This window comes from Pavona decussata, unplaced genomic scaffold (assembly GCF_977016875.1).
Source record: "Pavona decussata unplaced genomic scaffold, jaPavDecu1.1 SCAFFOLD_391, whole genome shotgun sequence".
Classification (NCBI taxonomy): domain Eukaryota; kingdom Metazoa; phylum Cnidaria; class Anthozoa; order Scleractinia; family Agariciidae; genus Pavona; species Pavona decussata.
The window spans coordinates 139,198-152,365 of NW_028145763.1; the positions used below are offsets into that span (position 1 = coordinate 139,198).

The window sequence follows — 13,168 nt, forward strand, 5'->3', positions numbered from 1 at the left end:
GATTTTCTCATGTACATTTTGTTCAGTATTGAACACTAAAACAACTTTTATTTCTCTAGTGTTGGTCGGTCGAAATAATATAACCACCACCACCACCACCACCACCATCATCATCATCATCATCATCATCATCATCATCATCATCATCATCATCAACAACATCATCATCATCATCACCACCACCACCATCACCACCATCATCATCACGTCATGGCCTTGTTGGTCACTTTCACCACTAACAACATTCGATGTAATAACCACCTTTCTGTATATGGGGATTATCTCAATGTTCTTTTTCTCCCTCAACAGAAAGTATCCCAGATGATTATCAAGCTAAGGTCGTCCCAGCCAGCTGAAGGAACCGCAATGCTCCCCCTGTGGTGAGGCATGTCTTAAGACAGATCCCGGCCCCGGAAATAAAACCTCGGGCCCAAGTTTACAGAATACAATTTATTACATTTCATACCTTTGCGGTGGAAAATAGACCATGCCCGAATCTTCGAGACAACGTAACGATATCTAAGAGATAATGCATGCCTTTCTCGTCGACCGCAAGATCATACCTCAAGGCCTGTGCCTCCTTTTGCTACAACACATACGTTCTACGCATCGCGACGTGTTCCGTGAAACTCGGGTTTCTTAAGGATGGTTTCTAATAAAACAAAGACATTTTTGCGCGGTTCATGACTATGCGGATAAAGATCTTAGCAAGGACAGTTGGAATCCAAAAAGAAAATTAAGGGGAACCGTGCATTTTTCCGAAATAATTAAGCACCAGTTTGTAAAAAAAAAATTGCATTGCATTGTTATGTACTTATTGTTGCTTAATTATCGCTGAAAAATGCGTGGTTACTCCCAGTTTTCTTGTTGTATTCCAATAGCCCTTCCTATGATCTATTTATCCCGCATAGTAATAAACCGCGCAAAAATACCGCAGAATTAGGGAGCATTGTTCCTGAATGTCAAGTGGACCAACTAAAGTGTGATGATAGACGTTGTAGGGCATTTTATTGTATTATTTTAAGAGAGCATTACCTACGAGACACTCCGCCCAAATCAGATGCTGAACTCTTGCGGACTATTTATAGACAATATACTGTATGGCAGTCATGAATTAGCTTTCAAGTCATCACATGTTCACACCTTGGGCAGCTTCGAGTCTCTTGAAAAAGGAGATGTTTGTTCATGATGAAAAAAGATAAACCAAGCTATAGCATTCTTAAATAGCTTAAGATTAATTCTCTTGGGTACGATGGCCCCTTTTATCATGTTATCCGCTATGCGACTTATGAATATATTTTAAAGTGTTTGAGAATTATATTAATGTTACGTTTCATGCTGTATTATACAGGTACATGTGTTAAGCTTTTAATTAAATTTTAAAGTTAAAAAATAAAAATACTGTTGCGCCTATGAGCGCGAGGAATGCCAAAGAATTTAGATCAATGGACACTGGAGTTTTAATTTAGGCAGCCTGAATGAAAAGCTCTCTTTCGTACTAGACGATTTTCAACGCTATCCAGGAGTTACCATGTAGAGTTGATGAATCGATTACTGCACCATTTTTAAGACAATTTGTTCTTTTTAACGTTGTGGTACTGCGTTACAGCCTTACATACTACTACTACTTTAAATTTCAAGGCCTAAAATCACATACAGCGGTTTTCAAATGAGTGTTGTAAAACCAAAACCAAAGTAATCACTATGGCCAATCACAACTGACGTAAACTGCGCAGTGAACCAATCAGAATGCCAAGCAAATACATGTAACCGGCGCCAAGCGCGGGAAAACGCGTGCGATTGGCTTTGCTTCTCATTGGTTGAGAAAGTGGTGCGTGTTTTGTTAACCACGCACAGAGCGTAGTAAAAGCGAGACCAAAACAAATGTGAAATTACTTTAAATGGAAACTCCTTTATCAATGAAGCAGAAAATCTGGTGTCAAAGCAGCCCATGAACTGTCGATAATTGTCACGATTAGTTAGAACTGTCGACAAACGGTCGATAATCACAAGATTCTAAGGATTCTCACCATTGTCATCGATTATTAATTCACCGTTAGCGGCGAAGACAGTTCTTTTGAGTTGAAATCGATAAAACGAACTCTAGCACTGAAAATCGATCAAAATCGATAATCACCAGTAGTATTAAATATTGTCGACCAAGATAGCTTTTCATCGAAGTTATCGATCTGTTACACCCTGGAAATAGTGACCCTTGCAATAAATTTGTCCATCATAGAGCTTTACATTTGCCTTGTTTATCAAATGAACTCTGGTGATGCCTCACACTGGCCACAGAGTTAAAGGGCAACTATAGATAGGTATTTTGCTCAAGATTACAGTACTATAACACCAGAATAAAAGAACCTGTGATTTTCTGTTTCAGGCTGATGCGTTTCTTATACGGTTTCTGTAAATTTTGTACATTATCTTCTCAAATTTGCTTTAATTAATGAATGACTGAATGTGACAGGTCTAATTATCAAATTTATTACACCCGTTTCGAAATCACTGGTGATCCTTGCAATCTGATTGGCACTCAACAGTGCGATTTATTCCCAAATTGCACCATTTTTTGCTCTAAATCGCATCCTTTCTTTAGCCCATCAAAATGGAAATGAAGTAACAAAAAAAGAATATTAATATTGACAATGATTCTCTGTGATTTCAAAATAGGTGTAATAAAGTGGTAATTGAACTTTGTGTTGTGCAATTTTGGTCTGAAATCATACTTGTGATTTCAAATCAAACTCGCGCTGCGCGCTCGTTCGATTTTGAAATCACGCGTATGATTTCAGACCAAATTGCACTCCACTCGGTTCAATTACCATTATTAAACACTAATTAATTAAATCACTGTATTATAAATAAACTAAATCAAATGCATTACAATACGTAACACAGCCTATTCAAACCTTTCTTATGAATTCATTCTGCCCTAGTGTTGTCTAATCTTTAGTAAATTTTCGTATACGAACCTGCTTCATTTATCAGGCTGGATTGGTTCTTATATATTAGGTGCTTTATTGGCCAAATTTCAGCCTGGAGGTTCAATCCTTGGAGTAGATAGATAAGACCGATCACGATCGCATTAAAACAATAGTTACATGGAAATGTGTAGCTGTTAAGAAAGCTTATACACATTGTCTTCATTATAGAAGAGTAACATGGTAAGGTCGTTGACCCATTTATTTTTACATTTTTGTAAACGTTAAAGCATTAAAATAGACAAGTTTGAATGAATTGCTGGCTAATACAAATATAATTCTACATGAACAGTTTTGTTTGTCATTGTTATCACTCAACGACACTTACAAAATACACGTAAGAACCAGCGGCAGAAAACAGAGGCGAGGGAAACTTAAAACGGATAGACACCTAGACTTTTTCCGCCACATGTTACATTGGTGAGATTTTCTCGCGAAGTATCCCCAGTAGACCTTTTTACAGCTTCTGAAATAGGAGGGGGAGGGGGGATAAAGAGGTGTCGAAAGTTCCCAACAAGTTTTTGCTCCATTTCACTGCGTAGGAGAAAACTGTTTTAGAGCAATTTTCGGTGTATTAAGTTCGCTGAGAGTAAGCAGGAGTTACCAAAAGCAAATTAGAATTTTAGAATGAACAGAAAGTAAGAGTTGAATTCTCGTCAACTCGGTCGCCCTTCAGTACCGTTTGACTCAGGCTTGTACGCTCACTGTAAGCCTCATCAAATATTTTAGTAAGCACGCAAAACTTACTGATTGTCGTATGCTACACTGACCACACTTCTTTCGCCCCCAAACAGATGTCATTTCACCCTGATAGCACAATAATCTTGAACAGACTTTACAGATGCTTGCTATATTGGGCTTACAGTCTCTGTACCCTAGCTGTCCCTACCTTTACAACGTTTTGTCAAGTCAACTTCAGATTTGGGAGAATGGACGGGAAGAAAACTTTTCAAGCTATATGAATATACTTCGGGACAAAACAACCGATGAGCGTCTTTTCCATGACGGAAGAACGCCAGCATGTATTGTTTGGACAGCTGTCCAAAAGTGTTCAGAGCACATGGCCTCAAAACCCATATTTGGACTGAGTTTGTCTGCGTGTCTGTCGATTAGCGGACCACTGTTGCCGCAGTTCAAACTCTCTCTCTTTAGCCTATTATTAAACAGAAGAACTAAGTAAGTAAAACTAGCTCACAACACGGACGGTACTTCGTGATACAAAGGTATTTCGCGCGATTTATGGCTACAAACCAGAAAAGCAGATCTTAGCAGGGGCTACTGGAATCAAAACGAAAAAAAAACAGAAAGAAAATTGGGGGGAAATGCGCATGTTTCAGCGATAATAAGGAGACAACAATTCGGAAAAGCTTTAAAATACATACCTCTTACTAACCGAGTTAGAGGTCAGTACTGTAAGTTACGGACCGAGTTTTTTCCCCGATGACTTATGCGCGCGGGTCATAAATAAAGAGGATCCGTAACTTACAGTATGGACCGAGAAAACGAGGTTAGTAAGATATTGATTATATCTCTGAGGTTAATCGGGCGCGCGGGAAAGCAAACTAGTTGAAGTTTAGCGGGCCGTACGGTGAAATGCGGCCCGCAAAGTTGACCAATCACACCGCGCGTAGTACTGACTGAGAGATATAATTAATAACAATAATGCCAATCTTTTCTCTCACTGAACCTTAATAATGTCAGTCTGAATTAATTCGTGGTTGGATTCCAGTAACCCTTACTAAGATCTACATCTGCTGCACCGTCATAAGACGCGTAAATACCTTTGTATTACGAAAAAAAAAAACATACCGTGATGCGCAGAACGTATACGACAGGGTCTGGAAATTTAAAGCAAAGGAACAAAAAATCGCTCAAAGAGAGATGAGAGTTGGAGGGATATAAACGGATTAAAAAAAAGTGTGAAGCTTACATATTGTGCATTATAGCATTTACCGGTACATTGTATGAATGTTTGGGGTTAGATCTTCATTACGACCAGAAGTTTGTTGTGGTTGAGTTGCCACAAAGACTAGGTAAACGCTTACCTAAAAGTAACATGCCAAGAACCATGCAATCATTGTGAATGGTTTTAACCCAAGAGTTTCGGTACTTTACTGTATTTAGCGTAATTGTGCGATGAGGGTAGGCTGTAAAATACTTTTGTTGGTGACTCGTGACCCTTCCAGCAAAATGCGCAGTTAAAAGTTGTCATTAAAATCACCAGTTCACATATTGCGTGAAGAAAGGTTTTAGCTCACCTGAAATGCTAGATAAGTGATCTGATGTTTTCTTCTCTGTTGAGCTGTGGGCATGTCCTTCTTTTTCTGAGTATTAAAAAAACAAAACAATAACCAAATATTCAACAGATAACAAAACTAATTTTTCATTACGATATTGTGAGGAGAAACACACCTCCCTAAATCGCAATTTCTTTTATGTGGGTTTTTACTGTACAATTTTTTTTTCAGGGTCTACCTGGCCTTATTCGCTCTTCCCTGTCATTCTTATAGTAAAGATACTCAAAGAAACTCGAGCAATATATGACCTTTCTTGTAATTACATGTATTGATCATCGTTCAGTTGACTTGCTGGCCAGGAGTAGAAATTAACATTGGGTAGATTATTTAACGATACTATCCTGTGAAATCGCACGGAATATCTCCTGACACTTAGGGGGTATTCCGCAAGATCGAGAAGGACAATTGTCTTAACATTCAACACATTGATAACAAAGCACAGTTTTATTGCAGAAAAGTTGGGCCCAGTTGCTCAAAGCCCGATTAAGCCTACCCTGGATTAACGTTAACATTGATTAGAGTTTAATTACTGATCAATAAAGATTCTCCTATAAGATTTTTGTCCCTCAGTTTTGACTTGGACTTTTCTTACCCTTTACCTTGAAATTAGCCTTTTAAACCAGTTTAAACGAGCGATATGAAAATCTCGATTAACTTGTAATCGTGGATTAGTGTTAATCGGCTTTCGAACAACCGGGCGAGATGACCTATATTTTGCCATTCTCCTCCCCGACACACAAAATTACGACGAATATTCACTGCACCATGACCACACTTGGGCAGTGTTACGATGTGTTGAATAATATTAGAGACAACTATCTGTACCCGTGAAGGTTGGTGTGCCACTTCCTCTGTTCCATATTTTGCCACCATCTCTGCAGAATTACCAATCTGATCAGCGGCATTCACGTCAACAATGTTGATCTCTTCATGGCGATTCTTTCTTCCCTTAAGTCTTTGCAACTGAGTGAAACGATAGAACAGATACAAGTGTAAAGGTGGGCTCAATAAGTACCAAATTTACATGTAATTGTTAATTAGGTAGTAGGAATCCACCGTATGGAAAAAGGTGGTGGCTGTACATCTTACCACGATATCTTGCGAATGTAACAAAGCCAATAGACCCTTCTCCAAATTCAATAAGTTAAAATTAAAAGCGTATACTTGCACTAGAAAGGGCACTTTAACTTTAGTAACCCTGCAAAGTTTCAGCATATCAGGTGTTATGTCAGCTGAGAAAATGCAAGTTGAAAAATGAAAAATTTACAGACGTTTGGATGACTGGGGGTATGACGTATACCCCCAGTCACACAAACGTCTGTAAATTTGTCAAATTTCATCTTACATTTCCTAAGCTGATATAACACCTAATATGCTGAAACTTTGCAAGGTTACTAAAGTGAAGGTGCTCTTTCCAGTGCTGCTATCAGTTTTTCATTCAGTTCAATTTTAACTCATTCAAATCTGATGCCGCCATTTTGGAGAAGGTTCTATTGGCACATGCTGTAGAAAGCCATTTCTTTGACGAAATTCGTCCAAGTTGCACTAACAACATTGCGTATACTACGTTTGAAGTATTATTTAGAACTTTTCTGTACGTTTTTATGAGCGTTTTTTTAGCGTTTAGGGTTTTCATATGCTACGAATTATGAGTAGATGTTCCAGTCATCATTGTTTTTGGTACGGTGCATTACATTTACTTTAGTACAGCCATTCAGGGTTTTCCTTAATTTTTGTGGCAGTCGGGGAGTGGGGTTCTTCACGGTGAATAAACGCACGCCAATCACTATTAATTTGTGTTGCTTAGTTTGCGGTTACATGTAAATCTCTGCAACTGCTTCATCATCATCATCATCATCATCATCATCATAATCATCATCACCATCATCTATATTTAAACACAATATCACATCGTTGAAAACAAATGGCCTTCCTATGTGTTGTGTGAAAAAGAAAAAAAGAATGAAACACATTGAGGAAATAAAGAAAAATACTTTCAATTCACTCAAGTTGAGATCCAGGATTTTATCGCGAAAAAGGGGCCTGTGTGAAGGTATGAATCCCTGAACTAATACCTCGCCTCTACTTCCTCATAGTGAGGGTTTGCTACCCCCTAAACTCCCTCCCCACCCCCACCCCCCCCCCCCCCCACCACAAGCTGCCCCTTCAGAGGTTTGCTTATGTTTTAACTACATTCACTACCTTTTCCAAATCAATATCTGTTTCTTGAGGCTGGCTTTGTGTCTGCTCTGCCATGCCTGTTGGGTACGTATAGGTGTAAGTTTCTGTTCCTTGATTATAATAAGGTTGATCCACGGAAGTGCTACTGGAGTCATACTTGTAATTTTCCTGTAAGAAAATGATGGATGCAAAACAAGGGGGGACATCAGTATATAAATATGTTGGTGATTTAAATATTTTCTAACTGGTTTGTTGTTGTTGCTTTTTTTATTGCTCTCTGTCTTAGATTCATTAGAGTAATATGAAGGAAACTGAAATTAAAATTACACTAGTTTGAAAATAAATTTAACCACAACATGACGATATACATGCACGTATAACATGGTGTAGTACTTGTTGATTTCATTCTTAATTGTATCATGACTGTGAGTAATACATGTAGCTGCCAAATAGTGTATTTAAAGGAACCATCATACAGTTGTATCATTAACCCAACAACAACATTTGAAGGAGACCCCTACCAACCAAAGAGTTGTTCTGTCTGTCACTTAAGTTTGTAAATTTTCTACCACATACGCTGTACAGTCAAATCAAATCAAACTTTAATAATCACTCCTTGCAAGGCTTTTCAGTAACTATTTAAAATATGAATCAAAAAAACTAATATCAGTACAAAACATATCTACTAATCAACCGCTAATCATCTGACAAATTGTCTCATTTTAGCATTCAGTGTACTGTGACAGCAACTAAACAACTCTACAGTCCACACATTACAGGGTAAATGTATCTCGAACTACTTAAATTTCCATTTTTGTCAAAAGGCAGATTGGACAATTCCATTGCCTGACTACTTAATAACCATAGCAGGGTAGTGTGGCTCTGTCCCACCCCACCCTCTCATGAAAGTGGTCTAATTGAAGGGGTGGGGAAAGCCCCTAGTGACTTCAGGGAAATTCTGAAGTGAGCAACATAAAAATCCCTCACAGTAATGCTCACACTTTGATACAGTGTTAATCATTGTCCACAGAGAATTAACACCTTTGTAGCAATATCATTAAACAATAATGTTCAGCTGTGCTCGCTGTGAGCTGCCGCAGTACCAGTTTCTCTACACTTGTTATCATGTTATGGTATAGTGAATTATATTTGTTATGAATTTTGATTATTTTATGGCTTGCATACTTTGTGATAGACAAGATAGAGTGTTTACAAATGTATTTAAATGGAGAAATTTCTCACTGTCAATTTATTGCAACTAAAACTGCTTTAAGCCAGCAGCTTTTGATTACTTACATAATCATTAGCAGAATAGCTGCCATACTGCTGTGGCTGTTCAGGTTGTTGGTCATAATAATATGTCTTTGTTTCCAATTCTCCCGTGTTGATACTTTCCTCACTTCCAAAAGAAGCTTGGGCACTTGGTTCTTCCATCGCAAGTGATGGTGCAATCTCATTGAAGTGTTTCTTATTGCTCTGGAATGTGGTTGCAGTTGACGGAATCTTGGCACCCGGAAGTGATGACACAGGGGCACTTTTAACTTCTAATTTATATGGTTCATTTGATTTAACACTGCTCAACTTGGTGTCCAAAGTTTCAATGTTTTTATCTGGCGTAGTATCCTCTGATTTCTCACTGAATGTAAAGAAACTGACGGGTTCATCTTCATCATCACTGATAGCATCTTCACCCTGGTTCTCTTTGGTTGATTTTTGAGGCTTCTTCTCTGCCTTCATAGTTGCTTTCTTTGTCAGTGTGTGTGGTATTAAAGGTCTGCTCACCAGTTTTACTGCGGGTTTGTTTGGGTTGTCTGCTTTCAGAGTGATGCTGTGCTTTGGTTTAGGGAGGAGCAATTTTAGACCTGATCCTTCCTAGAATAACAATATACACCGTCATTATAACTGGAAAGAACTGTTGCAAATTGTTGGGAACATTTGTCAACTATACTTAGGAGAACTTGGAATTTAGTAGCTACAGTATTATCATAGTTACAATAATTTAAATAATTAATCACTCTAGTCTCTGTGTGTGAACAAACCAGCTACATTTACATTACACATCTGCAATAATTATTTCCAATCGCATCTGCACTATGAAAAAAAGTCACACAGTTACACAATTAACATAATTATTAATAAAATAACAAAATTCTTATTAATTCATTATAATAATGATATGCTTTCTGCTATATATTCCAAGTATTCAGAGGAAAGTAATCCCACTGCAAAAAGACCTAATATTCAATGTTAAGTTCTCTGAAAATAAACAAATTGGCGAAAATTAATGTGCAAAATTCTTTTAGTGGTTGAGGACAGTGACGTGTAAGATGTTAAGACATTCTACATGTAATTTTAGGACAATCTTGTACCCAGAGTCCTCAGGCTTTTTGGTCAGTGGGTGGTCCCCAGGAGAGACACTGGGGTACTGGAATTTTATTACCGTAGGATTTCTGCGGTAAAAAAATGCAAGCCGTAGGATGATTAAATTTGTTTAATAGCTAAAGCATAACTTACCTTTGAAGGTGCTACTACTTTCTTTGCTGTTTCCATGTCATCTTCTTCATCCGAATCAGTCTAAAAACCAGAATGAAAAATGTTACTTTGCTGATTCAGTCCTGACATCCACTACTAGAAAAGAGGAGAATTATTCGCCATTGATACTTCTTACTTACAAAATTATAAAATAAATGGAATTAACTTATTTTTCTTGAAAAAAGAATTAAAGTTAAATTGCATGTATACCAAATCTTTTCACCATGTGTAACCCTTTTAGAATCATTTGCACATGTAGTAGCAGGCAGAAAGGGCCAAGGTCCAGTGCAAAGTATTGTTAGTAACAAGTATTAAATGCACTGCATATGCCTCGATTGAAAAATCTTGGTCAGTTAAAAGAGATAAACCAGATGAACAATAACACACAACGGTTTTCTGGGAAGTGTTTGACTTATGAGCTTATTTCCATTCTTCTTCTCGGGGAATAAAAGCGGTTTTTAGGACTTAAAATTTACACATTTCTTGCTGAATCATATCATTTACATGTAACTATGATTCACACTCTGCACAAGACAACATGTTGTTTTGACCAAAATATTTACCCTGGCCCCTAAAATACATGCTCAATTGCAGACCTGGGGTGCGTTATTTTGGGAGAATCCAAAAACGGATAAGTGATCTCAGATCATTCGGATCATGGTGCATCAAAGGAACCGACAAATCCACTCTGGACAAGGATTCGTCAGTTCCTTTCATGCACCATGACCCGAATGATCTGAGATCACAAATCTGTTTTTGGATTCTCCCAAAAGAAACGGTAAAGTACAAGCGACAACCCGCAGCACGAAATTTGAATAATATGAATGACGACAGGGCTATAATAGAACTTGTTTAGAACTGCGCTTCGAAAAAATCGGCGAATGACATAAATATGACTGAAACAAGGTGTCCGATTTCGAAGCTTGCTCGCTTCGCAAACCCAACGATAAAAAACCTTATTACCTGAAAAAAATCAATTTTGATTGTTTGTAAACAAGCCTTTTCCAAAATGAGTTCATGTTCTATGTGATGTTGAAGGTTCAAATTCATCGGCGCATTATGAAGACAGATTTCTGTTTAACCCTTTAACCCCTAATATAAAAAACTTCTCCTATTTTATCCCCATACTTTTCTTATAAAGTACTGGGAGAAGTTATTAAAATATCAAGAAAATTCACCTTGGGTGATTATATCCTTAATTCTCATGACCTCAGGGGTTGAGTAAGCATTGATATTACAAGGAGAAATTTGATGCTGATCACTGTCAGGGCTTAAAGGGTTAAAACAAACAATCCCATCTTTGGTGATCAGTTCATCTATTCTCATTAACTGCTTGATTCATTTTATAATATTATTGGATTTATTGGTGTCCTCTTACCTTTGGTACAGTGGGAATTGCTATCTTGATCGGTTGTTTTCTTTTTCTATCCTCAGCCCCAGACCGTTTACTGCTTGCCTTCTTTTCTTGTTCGCCCCCCTTTTGCCAAGTATTTGCAGCTTGCCATGGAGCAGGCAGGAGAGAAAACAAACTACCAACGGATTTTGGCTTATCATCAGCTTCACTTGAAGTCACCCTCTTTGCTCTTTTTATAAGAGGCTCGTACTCCTCTTCAATTTCAAGAATCTCGTCATCATCATCATCATTACCCGCCATCGCTTCCAAACCAAAAGAAGGCTTTTTACCAAAAGACGTGTCTTGGTCACTTGTGATTTCATTTTCAAAGCTGTTGGTGTTTTTGGGTTTAGGAAGGAGCGAAGATAAACCAGTTTTACGGCCAACAGAATTCGAAATTTCATTCGTTTGTTTCGGTGAAGACAGAACTAAGCCTTTTTCCTTCGCTGGTTCTATTGCTCCCTTCGTGAAAGAAAGTTCTTTGGCATCATCTTGGTGATCACTCGCTGCAACACCTCTAGAAACTCCAGAATTTTGGGCCTCTTCTGAATCGCTTGCGTCACTCTCTTCATCACTGCTACCGTAAGCAACAAGCGACATCTCGGCAGCACACGGTCTTCCTTTGTAGAAATTGTACAATGTAAGAAAAAGTGCTACTGGGTGAATTTCTTAACGACATCCGATTGAATACTGTATTCCATCGTGACCGTCGCCATATTTGTTTGAGGACTAGTACCCAGTGACGCGCAGAGACCCTTGGTCACGCCCGAAATGATAACCGGGATCGAACGCGGGAGCGTTGGTATTAGGTCTAGTATTAGCAGTTGCTTCATACTTACGTTTCTTTTCCGAAAGCTATCTTTCGATTCTCGTGCTCGCTTGGAAAGGCACCCAGGCTGTGGGGTAGTTGGGGCGTGGAGAAAGCGGGGAGAATAAGTGGTGATGGGGGAAAACTGATTCAAATGAGATTCCACAAATATAGCGGCTGAAGGGAGATCGTCGCTTGCAGGGTCTTTTGCTTTTTTAATCGTGAGGCGTTTGGTCTTGATCATGTGGTATTTATGATCATAAGGTATTTGCTCTAGAGAGCAAAACATTCGTATTTTTGGGTTGGTCTGTCAACCGGGTGCTGCACAACTGCCGGTGGGTTTGAATGTACAGTGGAGCATCCCGTAAACGGACACCCTTGGGGCCAGAAAAAGTGTCCGTTTAAGAGAGGTGTCCGCTTATAGGAGGTTAAAAATGTAGTGTTTGTATGTGGCTGAAAACATGACCAAGTGTCCGCTTACGAGAGGTGTCCGCCTACGGTCCGAGGTGTCCGTTAGTGGAGGTTCGACTGTAATTAATGAAAACAAATTTAAGAAATATCTACCGTATATATCGGTATAAAATGCGAATGATAATTCACGAATCCTGGTCAGTTTCTTAGCGCTCTTGTTTAGGGTTAGTTGACACAACGCATTTCGCATCTTGTTCAGTTCAAGTTTTCGATATGAATTGAAAACTGCCTCCTCCAATTCAAGTTCAAAGCGAAAAGCACCAGGTCTTCCTTTGCATGTCCATTTTGCATAATGAGAGAGACAGCTGGGTACGAAACATAATCGAAACTGCGTTCTGTTTGGAATTTAAGTAACTCCGGCACCTCTCAAGCTGAAGTGAATTAAATACAAGTTGTTTGTGGGAGGTATGGCTCACTTACTACGATTTTTGCAGCTGACCCGTGAAGTGCAACTCAAAAGTCCGCCGTTTTCTATTTGGCCTTTTTCGTTGGTCATCGG

The 13,168-nt window shown here is 38.6% G+C and overlaps 2 protein-coding genes across 12 annotated transcripts in view; one reads left to right on the plus strand and one right to left on the minus strand.

Annotated features, from left to right (window-relative positions):
• The window catches only part of LOC146451207 (cartilage oligomeric matrix protein-like), a 59,255-nt gene extending 55,975 nt beyond the window's left edge, over nt 1-3,280 (plus strand). For all 11 annotated transcript variants that reach the window (XM_085099285.1, XM_085099291.1, XM_085099288.1 and 8 more), the window contains one exon: nt 310-3,280. In XM_085099285.1, coding sequence (XP_084955411.1) covers nt 310-356 — 47 coding nt within the window. In that variant the 3' untranslated portion in view covers nt 357-3,280. The remainder of the gene's footprint in view (nt 1-309) is intronic.
• Nucleotides 992-12,133, minus strand: LOC146451208 (proline-rich protein PRCC-like). The gene is made up of 7 exons (XM_085099295.1): nt 11,376-12,133; nt 9,980-10,039; nt 8,762-9,337; nt 7,487-7,633; nt 6,110-6,247; nt 5,246-5,311; nt 992-4,140 (listed from the first exon to the last, which is right to left on the minus strand). Exons 1-7 carry the CDS (start codon nt 11,988-11,990, stop codon nt 4,054-4,056), a joined length of 1,689 nt encoding a protein of 562 aa, XP_084955421.1. The 5' UTR covers nt 11,991-12,133; the 3' UTR covers nt 992-4,053.
• Nucleotides 12,134-13,168: the final 1,035 nt, after the last annotated feature.

Excerpts from the sequence above, each read along its gene's own strand:
- LOC146451208 (XM_085099295.1), bottom strand. The coding sequence starts at position 11,990 with ATGTCGCTTGTTGCTTACGGTAGCAGTGATGAAGAGAGTGACGCAAGC. Across the intron at positions 7,634-8,761 it reads GCTATTCTGCTAATGATTAT|GAAAATTACAAGTATGACTC; the intron begins GTAAGTAATCAA and ends ATTTTCTTACAG. Across the intron at positions 6,248-7,486 it reads CAGATATTGATTTGGAAAAG|TTGCAAAGACTTAAGGGAAG; the intron begins GTAGTGAATGTA and ends CGTTTCACTCAG.